The 27,319-nt window shown below is 37.6% G+C and overlaps 1 protein-coding gene across 1 annotated transcript in view; it reads right to left on the bottom strand.

Annotated features, from left to right (window-relative positions):
• INTS7 (integrator complex subunit 7) overlaps positions 1-27,319 on the bottom strand; it is a 79,710-nt gene that overhangs the window by 19,286 nt on the left and 33,105 nt on the right. The window contains exons 8-13 of the mRNA XM_005691017.3: positions 19,937-20,054; positions 13,363-13,497; positions 12,000-12,097; positions 10,694-10,933; positions 8,972-9,109; positions 7,913-8,119 (exon numbers count right to left, since the gene is read on the bottom strand). Coding sequence (XP_005691074.2) covers positions 7,913-8,119; positions 8,972-9,109; positions 10,694-10,933; positions 12,000-12,097; positions 13,363-13,497; positions 19,937-20,054 — 936 coding nt within the window. The remainder of the gene's footprint in view (positions 1-7,912; positions 8,120-8,971; positions 9,110-10,693; positions 10,934-11,999; positions 12,098-13,362; positions 13,498-19,936; positions 20,055-27,319) is intronic.

Below are 27,319 nucleotides of genomic sequence, written 5' to 3'. Positions count from 1 at the left end.
CCCTAGTAACCACCATCATACTTTTTTGGCAAACTTTTAGTATTTTAGTATTTTTAGTATTTTATTCATTTTATTCATTTTTCATAGTTTTACAGTATTAGTAAAAATAACAGTCATTATAAATAAGTATAAAATGGAAGGTGATGACAAAATAACCCCAAGTCTTTCTTGACTCCCACCATCCCCCCCCAAAACTTGTTAGTATATGGCAAATATCCTTTTCACATGTTATCTTTAGGCATATATTCACTTTGAGGTGGTGGATGGTTTAGTTGCTAAGTCATGTCCGACTCTTGCAACCCCATGGATTATAGCCTGCCAGGTCCTCTGTCCATGGGGTTTTCCAGGCAAGAGTACTGGAGTAGGGTGCCAGTGCCTTCTCCACTTATTTTCTGTTTCTATGAATCCGACCACTTTCAGTTAAGTGGAATCATACAATATTTGTCTTCTTGTGACTATATTTTACTTAATACAAGCTCAGTTTTTGAAAGAATAAGCCAAGCTTAAGGGAATGCTAAATAGTCTTAAACCATCCAGCCTGTTAAGAGCAAATGGAAAAATGAATAAAATGTTATAAACATCTATCTGAAAACACTGAAGAGCTATAAGCAACAAGGAACCAAAATCACAGAGAAGTGGGCAATTCAAGGAGGTAAGACTGACATTTGGTAATATCTGCTATTTTGAAATCTGCTCCCAGCAGTCAGAGAAGCTGAACAGAGCTTTCATCAGTCTCACAAAACTAAGAAGAGGGCTGTGGAAAACATTTCAGGCTTTTCTCTGTAACTTCAAAGAGCTATACTCTAGCAGTCAGGAGAACCAAAAATAGACTGATTCTTCCAAGGACTGAAGCTTAGCTTTGAATTAGCTCAATCCTTGGTTGGATTAAGTAATCTGCCCAGAGCCTAACTGCCCTCCGAAAGCAAAGATAATATAATTACTATAATTTTCACACTCACTGTCCAAAACTAAATAAAAAATAACTGAGCATACAACAAAGACGAAATTCCTCAAACCAAGAGGGGGAAAAAGTGTCAAAGACACAAACTGTAATAGATTCAGATAATGGACATATATGAATTTCAAGACAACTATAATTAGCATATTAAAGAATTTCAATGACAAGATAGAGGATCCTAAAGAAGAACTACAAAATATAAAATAATTAAATGGAAATTTTGAAACTGGAAAAACACAATAAATGAAATTAAGAACTTAATGAATGAGTTTAAAAAAAAAGAACTTAATGAATGAGTTTAATATATGAATTAGATACAATGTAAGTGAGAATTATGGGAATGGAAGACAGGCCAGAAGAAAATATTGAATTAGGTACGGAGAGATAAAAAGGCAAAACATACAGAAGAGAATGGAGAGAGAGTTGAGACTTGGTAAAAAGAATTAACAAAGGAGTACTTGGAGTCATTGGCTGAAGAGATAATGGCAAATGTTCCATAACTGACCAAAGTCATCAAGTCATATATTCAAGAAGTACTGTGAACCCCAAAAGGCACTTATACTGATAGGAGTATAAACTGGAAACCACCACAGGCAACTTTTTGGCAGTATTTATTAAAGCTGAACTTAAACATATAACACCATCCAGGAAATATGCACACTTCTACCAAAAGATGTGCAAAGAAAGTTAATAGTGAAATTACCTTAAATAGCCCCATCCTGGAAATAACTCAAATGTTGATCAAAAATAAAAGATAAACAGACTGTTATAAGTCATTCAAAAGAATATCATGATGATATGAAATGAGCAAACTACTGCAATATGTAACAGATACCATTACTGTATCACATAAATATAAAGCTGAGTAAAGAAGCTATAATCAAGTCTAATACTGCATGATTTCTTAAATGATGATGAAAAACAAGGCAAGACTAATCTATAATTTTAGAAACCAAAAGTGATTTCTGTAGAGGAGGGTAAAGGTAGTGACTTGAAGGGAAAACATTTCTTAGAGTGACTGTGAATGAAAAGATAGGTGCAGCTCATATTACCGACAAAAGACTGGTATTTAGAACATACAAAATGAAAAGACAACCTACTGAGTGGAAAGAAATATTTGCAAATCATATATTTAATAAGAGGTTAATATCCAAAATACATTTAAAAACTCATACAACTCAATAGTAAAAAAAAAAAAAAATTCTGATTAAAAAATAGGCAGAGCTCTGAATAGACATTTTTCCAAAGAAGACACATAGATGGCCTCAGCATCACTAACCATCATGGAAATGAAAATCAAAACCACAATGAGATATCACTTCACACCTGTCAGAATGGCTATCATCAAGACCAGAGTAACAAGTGTTGGAGTGGATATGAAGAAAGGGACCACTGTGTGCGTCTGACAGGAGTGTAAACTGGCGCAGCCACTATGGAAGAGTATGAAGGGGCCTCGAAAAATTAAAAATAGAACCACAAGTTCCAGCAGTTTTGCTTTTGCGTTTTTACCCAAAGCAAACAAGAACACTAATTCAAAAAGATATACGCAACCGTCACACTGCAGTTTTACTTACAACAGGCAAGATATGGAAGGCATCTAAGCTCCCATCAACAGACAAACGGATAAAGAGACGCAGCACACATTTGTACAATGGGATATTAGCCATAAAAAAAGAGGGCAATCTTGTCATTTGCAACGACACTGGTGGGCCTTTAGGCTAAGCTAAAAAAGTCAGAGGAAAACAAATACTGTATGATTTAATGTATAAATGGCATCTAGAAAACAAAGCAAGTGAGTAAACATGACTGGACAGAAAGAGAGTCGCAGAGAGAAGAGGCGGTTACCAGAGGGGAGAGGGCAGGAAGGTGAAACACACAAGGGAGGCCAAGAGGAATACACTATCAGACACAAAGTAAACGAGCCACAGATAATGTGATGTACCACGTGAGAAACAGCCAATAATCATGACCATATTTTTATGGTGACGGATGCCAAGGAGACTTATCACGGTACCATTTTAAAATAGATGCCAACATTGAATCAGTGTGTTGTGTATAAGGAACTGAGTTTTGTAGGTCAATTATACTTAACAAATCAACAAAAAAAATTTCAAATTTGTGGCTACCAGAGGTGGAAGACTGGGGGTGGGGGCAGGCGGAGAACTGAAAGAAGGTAGTCAAAAGGTACAAAATTCCAGTTATACATAAGCTCTAAGGATAAAATGTACGTAAGATGTATGATATATATGAAAGGCAAGAAAAAATCCTACATGTTTTTTCCACAAGAAAAAAAGCTATTTTCTCTATTTCTTTAATGTATTTATATGAGACCATGGATGGTCACTAATCCCATTATGATAAACAGTTCATGATGTATACTGATTATCATGTTGTACACTTTAAACTACACAGTGTTTTATGTCGATTATATCTCAAGAAAACTGGAAGAAAAAACAAGTTTTAAAAACACTATATTGAATATTTGAAAGTTGCTAAGATAGTACATCTTAAAAGTCCTCTTCACAAGAAAAAAAAAATTAGTAACTATATATGTGACAGATTTTAACTATCACCATACTTACTGTAGTGATTTCACAACAGATAAAATATCAAATCCTGTTGCACATCTGAAACTAATATGTTCTATAATAAGCAAAACTCAAATATGCAGATATATAAAGTTTAATTGTATTAATTACTCCAATCATAACTTCCAGAACATACCAATGGGGGAAATGTAGAGTAACAAGAACTCATACACTGCTGGAAATACTGTAAATTTAAAACCACTATGTAAAAACTCCTGATATCAGCTAGTCAACTGAAGATGCACATAACTTATGCAATTTTACTCCAAGGTAGTACTTTAGATCAATATCTTTTAATAGGAGCAGGAATATCCTCAGCATTTCAGAAAATTCAGCATCTCCAGTCAATGACCATTAGGCTAGCAGCAGTCTCTCCAACCACTCTATCACTGGGAAAAACAGAAACATCTTCACATATTTCTAAATTGGAGCAGCGAGCAGATACACAGTTTTGACTGAGGTATACTGCCCTAGAGAAGGGTCTTCAACCTCAGCATACTAGTGACATTTTGGAATAACTCTCAAATTTTGAGGGGAGCTGTCTTATGCTTTGTTGGATGTTTAGCAGTATCTTTGGCCTTTATCCACTAAATGCCAGTTAACACCTAGTTGTGATAATCATAAATGACTCTCAGTTCAGTTCAGTTCAGTCGCTCAGTCGTGTCCAACTCTTTGCGACCCCATGAATCGCAGCACGCCAGGCCTCTCTGTCCATCACCAACTCCCGGAGTTCACTCAAACTCACGTTCATTGAGTCGTTGATGCCATCCAGCCATCTCATCCTCTGTCGTCCCCTTCTCCTCCTGCCCCCAATCCTTCCCAGCGTCAGGGTCTTTTCCAATGAGTCAACTCTTCACATGAGGTGGCCAAAGTACTGGAGTTTCAGCTTTAGCATCAGTCCTTCCAATGAACACCCAGGACTGATCTCCTTTAGGATGGACTGGTTGGATCTCCTTGCAGTCCAAGGGACTCTCAAGAGTCACAGTTCAAAAGCATCAATTCTTCAGCACTCAGCTTTCTTTATAGTCCAACTCTCACATCCATACATGACCACTGGAAAAACCATAGCCTGACTAGTTGGACCTTTGTTGACAAAGTAATGTCTCTGCTTTTTAATATGCTGTCTAGGTGGGTCATAACTTTCCTCCAAGGAGTAAGCGTCTTTTAATTTCATGGCCGCAATCACCATCTGCAGTGATTTTGGAGCCCAAATATATAAAGTCAGCCACTGTTTTCACATTTCCCCATCTATTTGCCATGAGGTGATGGGACCAGATGCCATGACCTTCATTTTCTAAATGTTGAGCTTTAAGCCAACTTTTTCACTCTCTTCTTTCACTTTCATCAAGAGGCTTTTTAGTTCCTCTTCACTTTCTGCCATAAGGGTGGTGTCATCTGCATATCTGAGGTTATTGAGATTTCTGCCGGCAATCTTGATTCCAGTTTGTGCTTCCTCCAGCCCAGCATTTCTCATGATGTACTCTGCATATAAGTTTATACTTAGATATTTGATATCTTTATACACCCTATATAATATATAGATATACCTATTCAATATTTAATAAGGTAAAAAATAAAGACCCACCATCTGTAGGCAGATTGCTAAAATGGTTCCTCTAATCATGCTTTCCCACTCCCATCCCAGTCTCCAAAACTTGTGTAATCTCCCTTAAAGTGTGGATAGAACCTGTAACTTGCTTCTAATTAATGGAATATAGAAAAAGTAATAGATTGTGAGGATGTAATTTAGGTCCCTGATGATCTGACTTTATACTCTTCAAAAGGAAGATTATTCTGGGTAGATCACTCCTCATCAGGTGAGTCCATTAAAACAAAGTCTTGAAGGTAAGAGATGTTCCTTCTGGCCTTGAGGCTTCCACAAGTCTCACAGCTGTGAGGACATGAATCCTGCCAACAATTACAGGAGTTTAGAAGCGGACCCTGCACCCAAGTCCCAGACAAGATTGGCCCTGGCTGACACCTGGACTGCAACTCTGTGACAATATGACCAGGGAACCCAGTTAAGTCATGCCTGGACTTCTGACTCATGCAATGGTAAAACAGTAAACAATAAATGGGTCCTGTTTTAAGCCACTAAATTTGTGGTAATTTGTTACACAGCACAGAAAGCTGATACAAACACTTTTTATGAATTTTATTCCTAAGAAGCAAGGTAACTATCATTAATCACTCTACTGGGAAATCAGACACCCAATATTGCTATAGCATCTCCAACAAACACAGAATTCTTAACTTCTGTTTAGTTTGGTTGAAGAAGGTTTAAAAAGCATAATCGTCACAGCTGACATGTTCCTTCATGTGTCAAGGAACAAAAAAGGCAATTAGGCTTCCCTGGTCGCTCAGCTGGTAAAGAATCCACCTGCAATGCAGGAGACCCCAGTTCGATTCCTGGGTCAGAAAGTTTCCCTAGAGGAGGGAACTACCCACTCCAGTATTCTTGGGATTCCCTGGTGGCTCAGATGTAAAGAATCTGCCTGCAATGTGGGAGACCTGGGTTCTATCCCTGGGTGGGGAAGATACCCTGGAGGAGGGCATGGCAACCCACTGCAGCATTCTTGTCTGGAAAATCCCATGGACAGAAGAGCCTGGTGGGCAACAGTGCATGGGGTCGCAAAGAGTTGGACACGACTGAGCAACTAAGCACACGCTCAAATCATCTCTGTTAAAAAGACAGAAAGCTATCATCAAATTCACACTTGTCTAAAAATCTTAAGAAACAAACAAACAAAAAAACCCCCCAAACTGTGATAGTATAGTACTTATAATCAGAAATGTGAGAAGTTCCAAATGATTGTTTAGGCTTATACTTCCTTCCTCTTGAGACTACTCTCAAGTGAAGAATTATTTCCTGATTCTTTTATCCTCAAAGCAGTGTTTGGCACATAGCAAGTGTTTACAGTTTGCTGAATAAAGGAACTCCATCAAAAGATGATTTGAAGATCAATAACCTGCCTTAGGTCACAATGTGTTAATTGCAGAACAGAGGCTAAGACAAGGGTCTTTTGTCTGCCAATTGGCTGCTTTCTTCCTATATCGGAATTCACTTCTTAATTACTGCCAAACCTCATTAAACACACATACCACACAAATCATTAGGACTATTAAGTATTCAATAAGATTTTTTTCATAATATTAAGTCCACCTGGCTCACTATTTTGTTAGCCTATATCACAGTTCCTATCATTCACTGTACTAAATGATTAACAATTTTCTGCTCTACAGCAACTAGAAAATGAAATAATTCTACTTACTAGAGACAGTAACAGTACTTTTAGATTTTCTGAGGTATTTAATAGCCTGATATAGGCAACAACAATCTTTTCCCAGGATAGTCAAGGGAAGAGAACCACAGAAGTCAATGCTACCCCTTAAAATGGAGGGGAGCCACACCTATATTCCTGTTTTAAAACAGCAGTCAATCAATCCCAGCCCCCTAAAATCATTCCTCAAAAGATATGCACCCACAGTTATTTGAACAGTCTGTCTCTTGTGACATCTGTTTGTTCTCTGTTCTGTTTGCAACAGTTCTCTTTGAATGGCTCACCATTAAAAACATTTTAGATTATGTGATAAATATAAAACAGGTACCAAAAGTTTTATGGCCCCATCTATATACATATAATTTTTTTTTAATATACATATAATTTTTAAAGTCAAGTGACAATACTTTAAAGATGCTTAATGGTGATTACACAAACTTTACACTCTTCAGGGGAAAAAGTCCTTGCATTAATATATAAAATGCACATTTTAGGAAACAGGTACTTACTTAAGGAAAAGAACTGGTTTCAAGAAAATGTTAAGGATCTGCTCTCTCTGTACCCCTCTTTCTTTCTTGGCAGAAAAAAAAACTGAAATGGTAGTAGCTGGCTGATTGTTAATTTGGAATGGGAAGACATCACAGAGGGATAAAAGGTGAGATACTGGCATCCTAGATAATTTCTTCTTTATTTACAAAATAAGAAACTCTAGTAAGTAGCTCCCAGGTATGAGACGGGGTGGAGGGTTCACATTTGACAACAGTAGTGATCCAGGTTGGGGTCTTACTAAGAGTCTGGAAAGGGGGAATCCCACCTTCAGTTATCCCTCCTGTATGGATTCAGCAATTCTTTTCACATGTGTACCCGATACTTGATAAAACAAAATGATAAATGTTCATCAATCTAGGAACAGTAAAAAGTTGGGGAGGGGTTAATGATCTACTTCCAGATCCTATTCATCATTTTAATACTGCCAAATACATGTGTATCGCAAATTTTTCAAGGTTAAAAGAGAATAGCCCCAAAAGAAAAGAGAAATCGTTCTCACAAGTAATCGTCACCAAAGGAGAATTAAGCGCACTTACTGTTAAGGAAGCAATCCCTTTGTGGTAGAATTTTAAAGACTCAGCAATGCAAGAAAGTGCTGAACTATAATTCTCTTCTTGTAACTCAGTGAGGCACTGTTCTGCATGTGAGAACTCCTTCAAACTATTCAGCCAGAAGTAGAAATGTTCTGAGGCAACCTGAGTCAGCAAACTCTGATAAAGCTCTCTGGCCATGTCATGATTACCCTAAAAAAAAAAAGTGGGGGGAGGGAGAAATGGAGGGGCATGATGAGATTCTTACACTTGAATTGGTTGATGTAGCAGCTAAAAGAGAAATTCAAACCTTGGATAAAGTTTTAGCAATCATTCCTCACATTATATAACTGTGTCAGACTCCGTCAAAGTAGTTCTTCAGAGAAAATATGCTGAGCTGCTTTTATGTAACATAATGCCTGAAGTTCTGTACCAAAACAGTTCCAAAGAAAAAATGAATGGTGTTATCTATAACCTGGGTCTAGAATTTTAGTTCAAGATTTAGAAAGTATAAATTCTTACTGTATGTCATTTTCGTATGAGCTATTTAGTGGGGTGGGGGAGAAGTCCAGTTAAGTTCCATCAAGTATTACTGTACCCTCTGGAAATGACTGACGGAGAGGGAGGGAGTTGAGGGGGGATGTGAATGCCTGTTAATGCCTGGGGGCGAGGGATGCTCACTCTCCTGCCCAGTATAAGAATGATAAGGTGGGAGAGAAAAAGGGAAGAAAGACGTGGGAAGCTGAAAGGGGAGGAGAGAAACACGAGTGGGAAGGAGCTGTGTTTCCGAGAGCACACGGTAAACTGAAAGCGCTGCTAACAACCTACAGCCGGAAAGCTCCTATTTCTGGAATTCCGGTGGAATCTCTCCCTAACAATGTATATATTGTTCTCATGTGTATATGTTAAAAATTACGTCCTTTCCTTCATCATCTTTTAATCCCATGACTAAAAAGTACTTCCACCTTCATCTTTAGTTCTGACTAGGAGGAACAATCACACAACCTAAAGGTTCGTAATCTGCCCTTTTCAACAACCCAGCTCGCACAGAAGGACAGTACGCACCATTCGGGATGCCTGTCTGGCAATCCGGTAGACAGTCCATCCATTGGAAACGCTTTCAAGCTGCTGCTTTATCACCGCCTTCACTTCAGCAGACAGTGCTTTCTGACTGGCTACAAAAATCACAGTGGCCAAGCTCACCTAGCATCGAACAAGAACAAAGTCAAGAGAATCGTTGACTCTATCCAATGTTATAGATAACTTTACCCAGAAGGGTGAAACGCTAGTTAGAGCCTACTGAAAAATAACAACATTTGTCTTCCTTTGACACTTACTAAATTTCCACTTTATTCCACTACTCAGAACATTGTGTATAACAGAAAATAATTAGAAACAATGCCCAATTATATGGACAAACTATGATATTAATAAAATCACACAATGAAAAACTATAGAGCAGTGAAATGGATAAACCAGAAATACTCTTAACAATATAGAATCAATACACACTCACATAAAACAGGAAAAATGCAAAAGATCACATGTAGTGCGATAACATATAAAGTTAAAACATGCAAAAAATCTTGCATATCACGTAGGATATATACTAAGGCAGTAAATACAGAACAATATGTATGGGAATGACAAACCCCAGTTTTGGGATAGTGGTTACCTATCCTGACAGGAAGGAAGAAGATACCATCATGGAGATACATAGGCGGGTACAAGCCTACTGTACTAGCAACACTTTTTTCTTAAACTAAGTGACGGATGCAAGACCTCTCATCATATTATTCCTGATGTGTTTTTGAATATTTCCTGTCATAATTTAAAGTTGCTTTTAAAATAGTACTAAACAAAAAAAAAGGGATAAAGAATAGTAGTTGAAAATGCTGCTTCAATGAAAAGCAGACTTGGCTACCTGCTGCTCAGTATTCCAAAGCCAACACATACCAGGGTCCATACACACTGTGATAAATGCATGGTTTCCACGACCACTGCCACTCAAGACATCAGGGTAACCTTTCCTGACAGCAAATGATGAGATGGGGGCGATCTTTTACATAATGCCCCCTGCAGGATTAAACATAAAATGGGCTTGAGTAAGTAATTTCACTAGGCTTTTTCCCAAGCCATATAATCAGATGACCACAAACAATATGGAGAGGCTACTTTGAAGCTAAATTCCAATTTATGCCTATTTAGCATCCAGTCTACTCTCAGCCCTGGAGAACTTTCAAGTCAACATTATTACACAACTTCCACGCCTTCCATGCCTTCCCTTTTCCAACCCCAGGACTGCATTGAAACCCAAACTGGATCCTCAACAGCTAAAGAGGTCCTGGACTGGCAAAGAGGAACTGATTTAATTCCTCTTATGGTCACTGATATCACTAGGTCATTTTACTTATATTTTTGGAAGGACAAAACAGGGTTTGGTTCATTATTTATTTGCTTTGTAAAAAAGAGGAAAAAAATAAAAACAAACCCTTCAGTTTCATTTTGTCCTTTGTAATAAAGCAAAAATATCAGATTGAAGGTTTTGGCTACACTAAACTGATTTGACAGGGCTTAGGAAGAAAGCAGTTTTACATGTGAACTAAACAGGGCTTTCTATACCTAAAGTGGAAACAGCAAAAAGCTCCAGCTCCCCAGCCTATTTTCACTTCAGCATGCTCCTGGTCTTAGCTAATTATTTTAACCTGCTGTCTTCCTGGATTACTGATAATCCTCCCTAGACCGGAACCCATTCATCCACAGGAGGTCTGAAAAGTAGCTCTTTACCAGAAGCTCCTGTTGCTTGTCTGTGGCTGATCGTCCGATCACCTTGTAGAGTTCCACAAGGTCACCGAGCATCCCATCGCCCAGCACGGGCAGCTGCATGGCAATGGCGGCCAGGCAGTGGCACATCAGGATGCGGGCAGTGTCCTGAGCGCTGTGCAGCTGAGTCAACAAGGTCTCAACCACGGACTGGCTGAGATGGGGCCTGCCCTTGGCCAACTTCACCATACAGTTCAGAGCAATCTGCATATTGAATAGAAAGTGGACTAGTTACATTTAGAAGGTATGAAGTGAAGCTTTAAAGAAAGTTACAGTTACTAGGAAGAATCAAGGTTGTTGGTAGGCACAAAAAAACGTCTTGTGGTCCCACAGGGATTCTGGGGATTTGCCAATCACATGGGGCCTATTTCCTTCACCACCTCTTGATTATCAGCTTCTATTTAACAGTACCAGCATCTGTATTATTCATCATTATAACCACATCATACCTTTTCTTAACATGCTAAAGTAAGTCATGATTTTTCTCAAACTATACCTTAAACAAGCTATAGTCCTTACATTCTCCAATGTCTAACAGCCTTTTATTTCTATTGGTCCTACTTTTCTTAATTATTTTGTGCCATCAAATATTACATTTCATGTTTAACTCCAATAATAGTCTCATTTCACCTTAAAATGTTGAAATACCTCTAAGATGATAGTTAAGTGAGTGGATTAAAACTAGGGCTTCTATACTGTATAAACTAATATACACTTACACATTTATTTCAGTAATTTCATTAGTTCTTTGTGACCTTATCAGTGTTACCTCAGATTATAAAACTTGCAAAAGTACAGGAGCTCTGTCTGTTTGACTTTGCTTTACATTATCTAGGATCATCATACATATCTATTACAACTTAATAAATACTTTCAACTGATGGCAAAATAGGCCAAAATCAAATTTTAACTTCATCTGTCTTTCGGAATAACAACAGTCAAAATACTAGCTTTGAAAGTGAAGATCAAGGGCAAATATTTGTTTAAGCCAGAGGCTGACAAACTCTTGCACTTGGACCAAATCCTGCCTGTTTATGCAAATAAAATTTTACCAGAACATAGTCATACCATTAACCCTTCTCTTAAAAAAAAAAAAAAAATTGTCCATGGCTATTTTTTCCCTATAATAGCAGAACTGAGTAGTTGTGACAAAAAGTGCATTGTCTGCAAAGCTTAAAATATTTACTATCTAACCCTTTACAGAGAGACTGGCAATCTACACTTCTGGCAATGAAAACAGGCATTATATAAAAAGAGCTGATGTTTTTACCTTTAAAGTGGCTTGAGCACCTGGGCTATCATCTTGACTACAAAGCACCAGAAGGGATTCCAGGCCAAAGACAGCATCTTGTTCCAGTGCCAAAAGGTCTAGAGGAAAAATACTGTGTTTTTAATGGTCAAGCAGAGAAGATTACATACACACACACAGATGCACACAGAAGAAAAAAACATTCAGGACAAGAAAATACAAAACAGCTTAGCTAAGAAAGATACTAAGTACAGCAAACCATGTATCGACATGGTGTGTGTCAAATCTTCCAAACTAGCCTAACATTATGCAGGTCCATTTTTACCTAGGATGCAACCTTCTCATTGAAGTAGAAATGCTTTCTAGAAATAATCAAGATCCCACTTCATCTTACTAGTGTTTTAAGTCAGATCATAAAGAAATGAACCCTTTAGATGTCTCATGTAATACCAGTACTATATCATCTCTTCACTACTTTTGAGCTAAAATTTCTCTAAAGTTCTGTGTGTGTGTGTGTGTATGTATATATAAAACCACATTTAGGTTAATATTAACATATGTCAACTTTGAGAATACAGAGCAATTTTCTGTGTTACATGGTAGATGATGCTTATTACTATGCCAAAAATTGAGTTACTGAAATCAGAATGAACAAACAACTTAAATGCCTTTTGAGTCAGTGTAAGAGCTTGGCAAACAATGTCTGGTGAAGATCAAGGTGCTGGGAAAACAAAGGTACTAGTCACAAGCAGTGCTGAAGCCTAGTGGGGATAAGAGGAACTGCTGATTCTTAACAAAGATCAAAATAAGCACTGAAACAGATGAAACATCCAGAATGCATTCCTGTTTTTGAACACCAGCATGCATTTGTTTAGGTCAAAAGATGTTAAGAATACAATAAAATATATGCATTATTTTCTATGCACATCCTTCTTGACTATACAAGTCATTTAATGCTATAGATACGTAGAGATAAATTCCATGACAGTTTAACTTACATTGCTCTGTTAATTCATTTTCCCCCTAGGTGAAAACTATCTGTTACTTAAGCCTCTCAATAACTTTGTATGCTTTTTCTCCCCTAAATTTTCTAGTCTTTTTTAAACAAGTGAACAAACTGATAATCACTGGATAGTTATAAGCAGCCTCTGTCCATAGCACCATATGAGCAGTTCTGCACTCCCAATCCCAAGGTCCTCATTTTGTTTTCCCAAAGAATTAGGTAGTTTTGAGAAAATACGCCCTAAGAACATTCAGGAGGAGGTGACTAATAGATAAAAGCACACAGCCTAAAAATAATTAGGGATTAAAAAATGAAATACAGCACTCTGGTGAAACTCCAATCTGAAAGTTCATACATAGTATCAGTCTTGATCAAACTTACCTTTTTCTTGACAAGATACAGTTATATTAGTTAGGACTCTCACTCCATGAGCTGCAATGCCCCTGTTATTATGGTAACAGCACTCTTGGGCTAATTTGACTAAATCAGAGGATCTAGGGGACGAAGCCACATTTCCTAAACAAGCAAAGAAAAGTAGGGCAGATTTAATTAATTTACACAGTTCAAAAGCAGTTCATTTTATAGGTTCATTTTTTATCATTTTCAAAAGAAAATCTCTAACAATGAATTTCAACAAAATTTTCTACCTCAACCCTATGCTCAATATACAAAACCATCCCTTTTTCTCCTGTTCACATACTTAGAATAAGTATATACTAAATAGTTTTCTAATGATTAAGATCTAAAATTAACATAATATTGCTGCTGCTGCTAAGTCGCTTCAGCCATGTCCGACTCTGTGCGACCCCACAGACGGCAGCCCACCAGGCTCCCCGTCCCTGGGATTCTCCAGACAAGAACACTGGAGTGGGTTGCCATTTCCTTCTCCAATGCATGAAAGTGAAAAGTGAGAGGGAAGTCGCTCAGTCGTGTCTGACCCTCAGCGACCCCATGGACTGCAGCCTTCCAGGCTCCTCTGTCCATGGGATTTTCCAGGCTCCCCCCACTCAAATATTAATAAAAATTGACTAAGAAACACACCAAAAGCCAAGATTGTATCTTGGGCATTCAAACGGATTCTCATTAAAACAGAATCATTACACGGCTTCTTGCCAGATTAAAAACCTTCCATTCAAGAGGAGAAAAGAGAAACAAAAATTTTAAGTTTGCTCAATTGCTGGCATATAGTTATACTGCAAAAGGTTTATGTAAGAATTTATAATTTTAGAGCTACCAAGGACTTGGAGATCTTCTGATTCAATACTATTTTTACAGAAGAAATTGAAGCCTAAAGATCTTAAGCATCTTGCCACCGAGGTCATATAAACTTGTTAGTTATGCACGAGCTTTGTGCTATATACGTTAAGTTCTATCCTATAGTTAAAAATCACACTTGAAATTCTGTAACATAAGGTTTATGCTGTGAATGTTTTTATTTATAGCAGAGAAGCTCTCAGTTACAGGTGAGTTTAGCATCAAGAAGAATCTGAAGATTAAAGCTAATTCAGCTTCTCAGCAGGGTCTTTCATTCCTGTCCTTCTCTGCCCTGTTTATTTTTCCATGATTCCTATCAACTATAACCTTGTCTTTCACACTGAGGGCAATCACCCTTTTAGAGGTTTGAAGGGGACACTATTACTAATAACAACAGCCTATAAACCAAAACTACCCCAGGTAGTCTGGGACATATGGTCACTTTACTGATTTCCAGTTTAACATAAAACTACTAGCGTAGGTAAGGCCTCAGTGTTTTTTCAATAGGCAAAACATGTGAAAGGATTTTTCTTCACAAAACAATGGAAATTGTAATTTTCTCCATTTTTTCCCTTGTACATGTAATATAGACAATGACAACTCATCTATAAATTTACAAATGTTTTGAACTTGCTTTTTTCCTTTTTTTTTTCCTCACTGAGATGTCAAAGAAAGCTTGGGGGAAAAAAAACAGGAAATAAAAAAGTCTCTAAACTCACAAACCAGCATAACCTTATTATTAGCTTTCTGTAATACTTAAAAAAAAATGTTTTCCCCTATGCATACAATTATAATTTTAAAATTCATAATCAGGATAAGTAGATATTGTCAATATCCTGCCTTTAAAATATAATATTTGTGAGCATTTTTCTGTGTCAATTGTTTCAGGGATAAAATTATTATTTTTAGTTTTTTTATTTAGAAATAATTTTGTAAGATAAATTTACTTGGTTCGAAAAGTTCAACCAATAGTAGGAAAAAGGTAAAAAGTTACTGAGTGAAAAGTCTTCCTCAAACACCTAAGGTTATGTCTCTTGTGTATCATTCTAAAGAGTCTACACATTTGTAAGCACAATCCTTTCTTTTTTCCTGTTTTAAACACTGCTGCGCATCCTGCTTTATTTCCCCCAGACATTATGTCATGGAGGTTATTCCATGCCATATATTCTTTTCAGTAAGCTGCACCGATTGCCACTGCAGTTTTGCACCTTAATTTCTTTAATGAGCTCCCTACTGATGGACCTTCTTATGCTACTCCATCTCCAGTGATGGACAATATTTTGCTACTACATTAGTGATGCTGTGAATAACCATGCACATGTCACTTCTCAAATGTGAGACTAAATTAGTAGGATAAATTCCAAGAAGTGGAATTCCTCTATGTTTTTCACTTATAATTTTGATGAGTGCTTCCAAATTACCTATGCTGAAGTTTAACAATTTACATTCCCACCAGCAGTGAATGAGAGTAGCTTTTGATTAGCCACACCCTTGTCAACACAACATATTATCAAACTTCTGGATCTTTGCCAAACTGATGGATTAGAAAAATATTTCAGTGTTGCTTTAATCTGCATTTTTCTTAGGTATGTGTGATACTGAACATCTTAGACGCTTAAGGCCCATTTGTTAGGGATAATTTAGACACACTAAATTTAAGTCTGTTTTACAAACTGTTTATCTGGTTATACTAAAACTCTAATCAATGAAAATACACTTAAATATTCACTATTAGTTATGGAAATAATCTGACTTTAGAAAATACCTGACATTTATTTCTTGTGAGCATTACCTAGTCTGGTTGTTTAAGCCGTTTGCTTAATTCCATATACAAATCACAATTTAACAAAATTTTAAAAAAGGACAAAGAAAATATCTAGCTTGTGAAGTGCTTGAATGTTATAACCTGACACACTTACAAAGGTCTTTGGAATTAGAAAATAAAGAAAAAGAAAGACATCTTGTATCTAGGTCAGTTTAGTATAGAAAAGAATCCCAAGACAGAGCCCTTGGGCTCGCGTGCTTCACAGCTGTGACTCTGGACACCACTGAAGCCCTGGGAGCCTCAGATCCAATACTTGTAGCTTCTATGCATGTGCCTCACTTAATAGGTACTCGTACAAAGGACCTCGTACGGGAGGGCTCCTATAAACTGTAAGATAAAATTAATACTTTGCCTACTGCTGCTCTTTCAGCATGTGATAGGAGTGAAGGATATTAACTGCAAGCTGGAGAAGACTCCTTAAAGTCCCTTGGACAGCAAGATCAAACCAATAAATTTTAATGGAACTTAACCCTGAATACTCGTTGGAAGGACTGATGCTGAAGGTGAACCTCCATTATGTTGGTCATCTGATGCGAACAGCCGACTCACTGGAAAAGTCCCTGATGCTGGGAAAGATTGAGGGCAAGAGTAGGGGCAACAGAGCATGAGATGTTTGGATGGCATCGCTGACTCAATGGACACAAGTCTGAGCAAACTCCGGGAGAGGGAGTAGGACAGGGAAGCCTGCCGTGCTGCAGTCCACGCGGCTGCCAAGAGTCAGACACAACTGGGTGACTGAACAACAATAAACTGAGATTGGCTGATTTATGTAGAAAAAAGAATTTATCGAAGACACAATGAGTATAAATAGATCATTGATTTTTTTAAATTGTTGATTTAAAAAAAACGCTGTGATAACTTCTCTCATCTCTTGTAGGCATGCCCCTTTGCAATGTAATGTTCCAATTCCTTGCATCAGCAGACGTTTATTTCTCCACCTGTCTGGGCTTGGCCATGCGACTTGCTTTGACCAATGAGACATTAAAAAACATGTGCAAGCAAAAGGCTAAAAAAGTGCTCATATGTTGGTGGCTTGCCTTCTTTTGGGTGCTGCTAGAATGGCAACCTACTCCAGGACTCTTCCCTACAGAATCCCGTGGACAGAGGAGCCTGGTGGGTTGCTGTCCATAGGATCACAAAGAGTCAGACACGACTAAAGAGACTTAGCATGCAAGCATGCATTGGAGAAGGAAATGGCAACCCACTCCAGTGTTCTTGCCTGGAGAATCCCAGGGACAGAGGAGCCTGGTGGGCTGCTGTCTATGGGGTCACACAGTCGGACATGACTGAAGCGACTTGGCAGCAGCAGCGGAACCCTAAGAACGTGATGTCAACAGGCCCAAGCTGGACTGCCAAAGAGTCAGAAGGAGGAGAACCACAGTGCCTCAGGTGAAAGTCTTTCCGACCTATAGCTGGTGAATGAGGCCATTTCAGACCATCCAGTCTGGTCAAGATGGCAAACAACTGTGGTTTCAAGCCACAGAGTTTTGATTTATTATGTAGCAATAGATAACTAATACAGAGGTACCTCACGCAATTATTGAAAAGGCTGGAAAACTAAGTTCAAAAGATGGATAGGAATAAGCTGAGGCTAGAGACCAACCAAAGGCTATAGCCCAAAGCATGCATAGAATTAGCCCAGTGAAGACATGATCACTGCTGTTACTGCTGCTTGCTGCCACAGCTTACATTGCTGCCAAAGGACCAGATACGGCAAACGTCCCTGCTACAGAGCACCCTGGAAATGGGATACTGCTGCGGTCATTGCAGTATCATCAGAATGGATTCTCAGATATCACTACTTCTTGCTGTCAATGCCTTCCAATTTATTCTCCAGTACGAAAATGATTAGTTGAGTCCAGACTGCTGTGTGCATCCTAGATGGCAGGAGCCTTGGCAATAGAGCATCAGGTCTTTACAGCTTCCTACCAAGACTTATACGGTGGGGAATTTCCCTTACCCAATAAGTGAGTTTATATGCTGTGAAGCCATAAAAAAGACAAATGCATAATGCAGTTCCTTAATTAATCCAATTCAGAATAACTAGATGCTAGTAAAGTAATGCTCAAAATTCTCCAAGCAAGGCTTCAACAGGATGTGAACCCTGAACTTCCAGATGTTCAAACTGGATTTAGAAAAAGCAGAGGAACCAGAGATCAAACTGCCAACATTTGTTGGATCATTGAAAAAGCAAAAGAGTTCCAGAAAAACATCTACTTCTGCTTTATTGGCTATTTACAACAAACTGTGGAAAATTCTTAAAGAGACAGGAATATCAGATCACCTGACCTGCCTCTTGAGAAATATGTATGCAGGTCAGGAAGGAACAGTTAGAACTGGACATGGAACAACAGACTCGTTTCAAATCGGGAAAGGGGTATGTCAAGGCTGTACACTGTCACCCTGCTTACTTAACTTACATTCACAGTACATCATGAGAAACGCTGGGCTGGAAGAAACACAAGCTGGAATCAAGATTGCCGGGAGAAATATCAATAACCTCAGTTACGCAGATGACAACACCCTCATGGTAGAAAGTGAAGAAGAACTAAAGAGCATCTTGACGAAAGTGAAAGAGAAGAGTGATAGAGCTGGCTTAAGGCACAACTTCATAAAACTAAGACTATGGCATCTGATCCCATCACTTCATGGCAAATAGATGGGGAACCAGAGGAAACAGTGACAGATTTTTATTTTTTGGAGCTCCAAAATCACTGCAGATGGTGACTGCAGCCATGAAATTAAAAGATGCTTGCTCCTTGGAAGAAAAGTTATGACCAACCTAGACAACATATTAAAAAGCAGAGACATTACTTGGCCAACAAAGTCCATCTAGTCAAAGCAATGGTTTTTCCAATAGTCAAGTATGGATGTGAGAGTTGGACTATAAAGAATGCTGAGTGCCAAAGACTGATGCTTTTGAACTGTGATGTTGGAGAAGACTCTTGAGAGTCCCTTGGACTGCAAGGAGATCCAACCAGTCTATCCTAAAGGAAGTCAGTCCTGAATATTCACTGGAAGGACTGATGCTGATCCAATACTTTGGCCACCTGATGTGAAGAACTGACTCATTGGAAAAGACCCTGATGCTGGGAAAGATTAAAGGCAGGAGGAGAAGGGGACAACAGAGGATGAGATGGTTGGATGGCATTACCAACTCAATGGACATGAATTTGAGTAAACTCTGAGAGTTGGTGATGGACAGGGAGGCCTGGTATGCTGCAGTCCATGGGGTTGCAAAGAGTTGGACACGACTGAGCAACTGAACTGAACTGAACTGAACTAGAAAAGGAAGCAATAGAGATCCTACAAAACTTGCATTCAAACAACAAAAACCTTTAAGCTTAAGTGTGTTATGTAAGCAAGCTCCTCATAAGGCATTAATAAAGGCATTTTGGAGTTAAATCATCTTGAAGAGGCAAGTAGGAAAGCATTATTGAACTGAGGCAAAGTTTTATTTTAATCATTTTCCAGAAGGATAACATATGCGTAAAAGGAAGCATATGACATTTGCTTTTAAAATTCACCACCACTTGGCCTTTGAAATATACTTAAATCCAAAGGGCAATTTAAGTCAGAGACATACAAAAGCAAACCAGCTATTTTAAGCACTCTCAAAAAATATTATTTCATCCACATAACAATGCAAAAAAGGGCAAATCCAGAAAAACTATAGCCTTGAGTTAATATCAAGGATGCAAGCTTTTATTATCTTAGGAATTAGTTAAGAAATCATTTTTGAAGAAATTACTAACATGTAACAGTAAGAAACTAAAACCTTTCTTGATTCTAAAGCTTTAACTTGAAATATAAACATGACATGAATAAAAGATTACTAGCATGTTATCCATATATCATCTCCTTTCTTCTCTTTACCTGAAGCTATGCTGAAGTAATGTTTGACGGCGATGGTCCCTGACAGCGTGGCAAGGACAGAGAGCATCCCGAGTTTCAAGCTGTCATAAGGAGTCTGCAGGGCACATTCACAGAGTGCCTGAAATGCAAAAGAGAAAGGAACACAGAAGTTAAAACATCGATATACCTTAAAACTGTCTACTCATTGTAAATGTTCCAGCTTTCAGAGAAACTGTATCTTTCTTCCATAAGAAAATACTTCAGTCAAACTTGCCAGAGTCAAGAGGAACCTAAGGAGACAATGCTGTATCCTAGATGGATCTGGAACAACAGCAACAAAAAGAGATACTGGGTAAAAGCTGAAGAAGTCAGAACAGAGTATGAGCTTTGGTCAATAATAATAATGTTTCAGTACTGATTCACTGATTTTTAACAAACCTACTACAGTCTTGTAAAAGATCAATAACTGGGGAAACTGGTTGTGGGTATGTGGGAGTTCTCTGTACTACCTTCTCCATTTTTCTGTAAATCTATACATGTTCTAAAAAATACAGTCTGTTAAAAAGTCATGATGAACTTTTTATTAAGGTCATTATCAATTATGTACTGCTTACTTCTCACAAGCAGAAGTTCCAACATATTTACCTTATCTAAGAGATGAATATTAGCTGAATATAAATGAATATGTGTATGTGTGTATATATATATATACATATATGTATATTTAAAAATAATTGAGAGTGTAGCATTCTATCTGGCTAGTGAGTGGGCTGTCTCTCTGTTCTTTGCCATTTCAGGTCACTTCCTCTGCTCCTTACCTAGGTGCTCTGATGTATTGCTAAAATCAAGATGCTAGTTTTCCTTTCACTGCAGTTAACCCTGAATATGTCAGTGTTGGCTTAGTGACTGTTGGCTCATCCTGGATATTTACTCTTATGACTCTATAACTATATATATATGGTCAAATAACTGTCCTGTTAAATTAAACTAATTTCCATTCTCTCACCAAGTTTCAGAAGATGAACAAAACTGAAAGACTAGGGAAACAATAAAAAATCAAATTTCACAGAGTTAAACAATAAATTTAATATGACTCCAGTAAAAATGTCAACAAAATACTGGAGGGAGGGGAGAACTTAGATAACCTTTATCTAAAGATCATATGGAAAAACAGAAATCAGAAAATATGCAGAACATTCTGACAAAGTATAATGACAGACAAAACAAGCCCTATCAAACATTAAAATATATAATAAATTTGAAGAAATATTATAAATTTTTCCTACTTCATAGAAATCAAAAGAGAACTGGTCCCAGAAATAGACTCCATTACACAAACAATTTAATATATGATAATGGTATTTCAAATCAGAGAGACCAGGCAATAAACAATTCAAGGTCAACTGGCCAGTCACCTGGAAAAAATAAAACTTGATTCTTTTTTCTTTTTTTATGGCAAATCAAAAGAAACTATAAAAGTACGAAGAGTTAACAAGGCAAAAGAAAACGTAAAATGATGATGGACAAAACTGGAAGAAAAATTCATATCATGTAAAGTCAACAAAAGTCTAATAATCTTTATATTAAAGTTCTTACTAATAAATAGGCAAACAACCCAAAAAGAAAAATCAGTAGTTCACAGAAAAAATTTATACAAACGTTTTAAAACTTCATTCATAATCTTAAAATTTTAAATTAAAATTAGAGTTGTTTTTCACTGATCTGATTGGCCAAGATTAAAATTTAATAATACATAACACTGCAAACAGTATGGGGAAATGCCCTCTACCACACTGTGGACAGAGGGTGCGTGTGTGTGTGCTCAGCTGCCAAGTCACGTCGAGCTGTGGTGACCCTATGGACTGCAGCCCACTGGGCTCCTTTGTCTATGGGATTTCCCAGGCAAGAATACTAGAGTGGGTTGCCACTTCCTACTCCAGGGGATCTTAATGACCCAGGGATCGAATCCCCATCTCCTGCACTGGCAGGCAGTTTCTTTACCACTGAGCCACCTGGGAAGCCCTGACAGAGAGGAAAAGGGTGTAACTTTCCTTGACTGGTAACTGGCGTTAAACACAAAACACTGTCGAGCCCTTAATTCCTCTTTTGGAAATTTATGTCGACAAAGGCAACTTTTCTTTTATTTTAAACAAACTAGTCAATGTAGCAATATAAACAGCAGCAGTAAAAATACCGGAAGCAACTCCAACTTCCACTGATGGAGTACTGGGAATAAAGAGAGAGGACAAGACTGAGCGACTGAACTGAACTACATAGTTGGTAAAAGAATGCAGTAGATCTGTGTGCTAATATGAGATATTCTCCCAGATATACTCTTTAAGTGATAAAAAATTCTTAACATGCATAGAGTATTATTTTCATTTGTACAGAAAAAAGATGGGACATACACGTGCTTGCATGTGGATGAAGAAATTCAGGTAGAATACCTAAGAAACTAGTAACAGTGATCACCTCTACAGAGGACACTTGAGGGAAGAGATGGAAGACACTTATATTTTGCTCACCATGCACCTATGAACTGCTTTTTTAAAATATAGATATCATGTGCATGCAATACTTTTTCAATTCAAAGAAAAACTTAGTTAATAACAAAAACACCATCAGCAGCAAACACTACTGAGGAAAGCATGGAAATGGACTTGAGACACAAAGTAGGTTTTTGGAAGGGAAGACTGTCTAGGTGATATAAACAAGAACTGGGGCAATAAGGCCAGAATATGAAGTGCTTATTTGTGGTAAGAGGAGATGTATCCAAAAGGGATGAAGGCTAAGAGAGAGAAATATTTAGGCCAGATTGGAGGGCTTTGAAAGTCGGGCAGAATAATTTAAACAGGATGAGAAAGAAAAAATGAAGCCACTGGAGAGGAATAATGTCATCTAAAGTGTTGGGAAGATTATTCTGGCAATGGTAAACAGAACAAGTTAACAAAGAAAGCTGAGAGCTAAGAAGCCATCCTGTAGTTTATGGCAGCAATCAGACATCCACTGGTGATGGCCTGAGCTAGAACCCAGGGGTAGGAGCGGAGAATAGAGGATGAATATGAGAGACACTTGGAAGGAGACTGTACATGAGGCATGAGCAGTGAACAAGGAGCATTCAATTACTATCACAACATTTCAAAACTGATGGCCAGAGAATGTTGGTTCCATTTATAAAGACTAAGAATTTATGTGGATAAATGAACACGTGTGTAAGAATAGAAAATAGGAGGAGACATGAAATCCAAAAAGCAAGATCCACCGGGCATTTGGAATCTGAGATGTAGCAGATTTTTAACTGGAAGACTTGCATTAGAATTCTGGCTCTGCCACTTACCATCTCCGTGATCTGAGCCAATTATTGAAATCTTTGAGTCTCAACTTCTTTGTCTATAAAATGGCAGTAAAGATTTACACAGAATTTATATATCTCTGGAAAAACATATAAGAAATTAGATACTGGCTGCCACCAGGCAAAGGAGCTGAGTGGATGGCAGAAAGGTGGGAAAGATTTTACTATATATGTAGCCTTTTGCTACTGCTGTTGTGCTGTGCTCTGTCATGTCTGACTCTTTGCAACCCCAAGGACTGTAGCCTGCCAGGCTCCTCTGTCCATGAGATTCTCCAGGCAAAAAACTGAATGAGTTGCCATTTTTCCCCAGGGGATCTTGGAGACCCAGGGATCACATTTGTGTCTGCTGTGTCTCCTACACTGGCAGGTAAATTCTTTATCACTAGCCACCTGGGAAGTCCAGATAAAGAGCATCTGAATTTTGACACATGAGTGTATTGGCATTAAAAGAAAGGAAGCGAAATTTAAAATATAAGAGGAGGTGACATATAGCATCTGTAAGATCAAACAGCTACCGAGAGACAAAAAAGCACTCACAACCTCTTTAAGCTACTGCGCTGGAGAGCAACTGAGCTCAGAAGTGGACTCAATTGTTAGAGGATGTGACGGCTGAGGTTAAGGGAAGCCCTCAGGGGGCAGAGAATAAATGGAAGAAAGCACGTAGACGGAACTCCACTCAAAAACTTCAACTCTGAGGAAAGGGAGCAGTGAAATCCCGAGAAGCTGCAGTTCAGAGAGTGGGAAGAGCAAGTGAGGACAGTGAGGCCCAAAGAAGCCAGAGAAAGGAGAGGCTGGCGGTGTCATACGGACCCAAAGGAAAGCCGGGAAAGGCAGAAAAAGGCTCTGGGTTTAGCATTGAGAACACTGGTGATCTTAAGTAACTAAGCAAAGGAATAGGGGACAGAATTATGTCCAAGTGTGTTACAGACAGAGTAGAGGATGAAGAAATACAAGCAGATAGAGATGCTTTTTTGAAGTTCAAAAGAAAGCTTTTTTTTAAAAATGGTGATTGTTATTAGGTAAATTACAGTTATAACTTATTTATTTAAATACTGAGACTACTTCCACTTATCCACTTTTTATTGCCTAAACTGGTTTGCTTGTACTGTTTGTATCTAGGAATAAAATTCTCAATCAAATAGCCCCAGAGGCTATGTCCTGTATTTATACAAATTCAAAATTATGTATTATGACATGCTCTATGTATAACAGAACAATTATTTTGGAATAATCAAGTAGGTAAGAGAGACATGTAAGATGATACTAAAAGTTTTAAAGAAAAAAATTATCATTTAAAAAATTGAACAAAACATTAGAAAATCTTAGAATTATTTACAATGTCATCTTCTAATTAGTGCCACTTTGCACAGTACTGGATATCTAAAATGCTCTCTGTAATGACATATTGGTCTTAAAGGTCCAATTAATTCAAAGTAGTAATTAACTGAGCTCATCAAAGCTCCCTAGAGATAGCCCGTCAATCATATTTCAATGATAAACTCTGGTTCAAGTCTCTCTTTCAAGGATGTTACCTATTACAAAATTGTTCTTACCAGGACTGTTTTTCATATCAACCAAAAGGAAAAATCTAATTCTTCAAATGAAGGCGCCCTTTCTCACACACCACCACTGTTATTGTCACTGCCTATCTGGTCTGGATTTCTCTCTCTCTAGGCTGGTTTAACTCACTGCTCAGCTGAGGCTCTGTCCTGATTTACTGTTTTCTGGGTCAGCTCCTAAGTGGGGGCTTCTCCTCTACTCTGGGATGGGACTGGCCACCAGGGATGTGTTCTAGAAAGGCATGGCAGTTTATAATCCTTAAAGAGAAATGCCACATGAAAAATACTCTGTGAAGGGGATTAAGAGGCACAAACTTCCAGTCATTAAAACAAAAAAAGTCACGGCATGTGAGGTACAGCATAGGAAATCTGGTGAATATACTACAGTAACCCTGAATGAGGACAAGTAGTTACCAGATTTATCGTGATGATCCTTTCATAGAGTATTTAAATGTTGAATCCCTGGGATACATTTGAAACTAACATAACATTGCATGTCAACTACACTTCAATTAAAAATAAAAGTACTGCGTCAAAGACACTCTTGTTGTTCAGTCGCTCAGTTGTGTCCCACTCTTTGCAACCCCACGGGCTGCAGCACGCCAGGCTTCCCTGTCCTCCCCTCCCTCCCCATCATATGTGCAGTCCATGGGGTTGCAAAGAGTGGGACACAGCTGAGTAACTAACACTTTCACTTTTCACATGGCAGAGATTAACACAATACTGTAAAGCAATTATCCTCCAATTAAAAATAAATTTTTAAAAAACCCAAAGAAAAATATAAATGTGAAAAACTTTCTTTGTTCCTATGAACTTATTTTTCACAACCTTAACAAGAATACACCATTCTTGGGCCTTGATTTTAAGCTCTTCCTTCCTTCAGGTTTTTAAAACATTCAGAATGAAGGTACTTCTTTTACGGCTGGAATATTTGATTACGGGTGGAAATTATAATACCTACCAACACACCAGTAAAAGTAGCAATAGAACAGATTCAATTTGCATTGGAAATACCAAAACTCAAAAAACAATCACCAGAGCTAACACTGGCTAAGAGAAAGAAAAAAGGAAAGAATGAAGAAAGAAGAGGGAGACCTAGAAGAAAAATAATTATTTTTGGTGACTAAGAGCAAAATTCAAATTTGAAATCAACAAGCTATTACTCTGTAAAGATTAAATCATTAGAACATTCTCCTGCTCTATTTTAAAATTTTCAAAAAATACACCATACTTTGAAAAAACAATTGTTTGATCATATCCATTTAATTAAAATCAAGTTTCAGGAAAAAATTCTTTGTGGGAGAGATAAATATTCAAAAATACATATTTTCAATCAAAAACAACTAATGAAAAAAGCCACAAGAAAGAGATAAATCAGAACAAAAAACTCCAGAGAACATGGGGTATACTGAAGAAATACTAGTAAGCTGTGAAATCAACAAAACAGTTAACACTTAAGTGACCATTCATGTGGTTGTGAAATTCAATGGAAATATTATGAAAAAAATTACTACAAAAAAGAAATTACATAGTATTAAAGAAAAAACAGTAACTGGTATTTAAATTCCAGATTATCTTAACACAAAAGGGAAGGGGAGGGAATGAAGGGGAGTAGAAAAGAGTACCTAAGGCTGCCAAAATTTGCAACATATCAACCACCATACTTTGCATTCTGAATAGAGATATACAAGTTCTAACATTAATATATTAAGTATAGAGGTAGGCAGAGTAAGAATAATGTTTAATTACCATGTCAAAGTCTCTTTAATTCGCTAGAGAATAAACAAAGAAAACCTGATCAAAATAACAAAGGAAAGTAATGAAACAAAAGAAACAAAACGGACATGTTATAAACAGTATAAAATAAGAGGAAGGAAGTTTAAAAAAAACTCAGTTACATCAATAACTGTAAATAAGTCATGCATGTTATACTACTAAAAAAGATTCAGATTAAGTCCAAAGAGGTAAATCTGACTATATAGATTTCATACGGTTTTATACTGAAATAAATGTTAATAATATATAATATCAATACATAATACATATATATTATATACTTATCTACATTATCTAATATATTATATTATATAGAAAATATACCTTCTTTTCAAATTCTATGAACTGTTTATAAAAAGTGACCCTACCTTGGGCTGCAAAGAAACTTTAAAATCAGGAATTAACAACGGACATGAGTTCAAGTAAACTCCGGGAGTTGGTGATGGACAGGGAGGCCTGGCATGCTGCAGTCCATGGGGTCGCAGAGTCAGACACAACTGAGCGACTGAACTGAACAAGAGGTTAGCAACAACAAAAATTCCATCAACAAATATAAAAAGCTTATCACTTTAAAAACAGAAACTTCCAGTTGTAAGTAAGTATTAGGGGTGTAATGCACACCATGGTGACTGTAGCTAACGCTGCTGCGTGACACACAGGAAAACTTAGACGAAATCCTACGAGTTACCCTCACAAGCAAAAAAAACTTTTTTGTTT

This window comes from Capra hircus, chromosome 16, assembly GCF_001704415.2.
Source record: "Capra hircus breed San Clemente chromosome 16, ASM170441v1, whole genome shotgun sequence".
Classification (NCBI taxonomy): domain Eukaryota; kingdom Metazoa; phylum Chordata; class Mammalia; order Artiodactyla; family Bovidae; genus Capra; species Capra hircus.
This window is presented reverse-complemented; position numbering and strand designations above follow the sequence as displayed.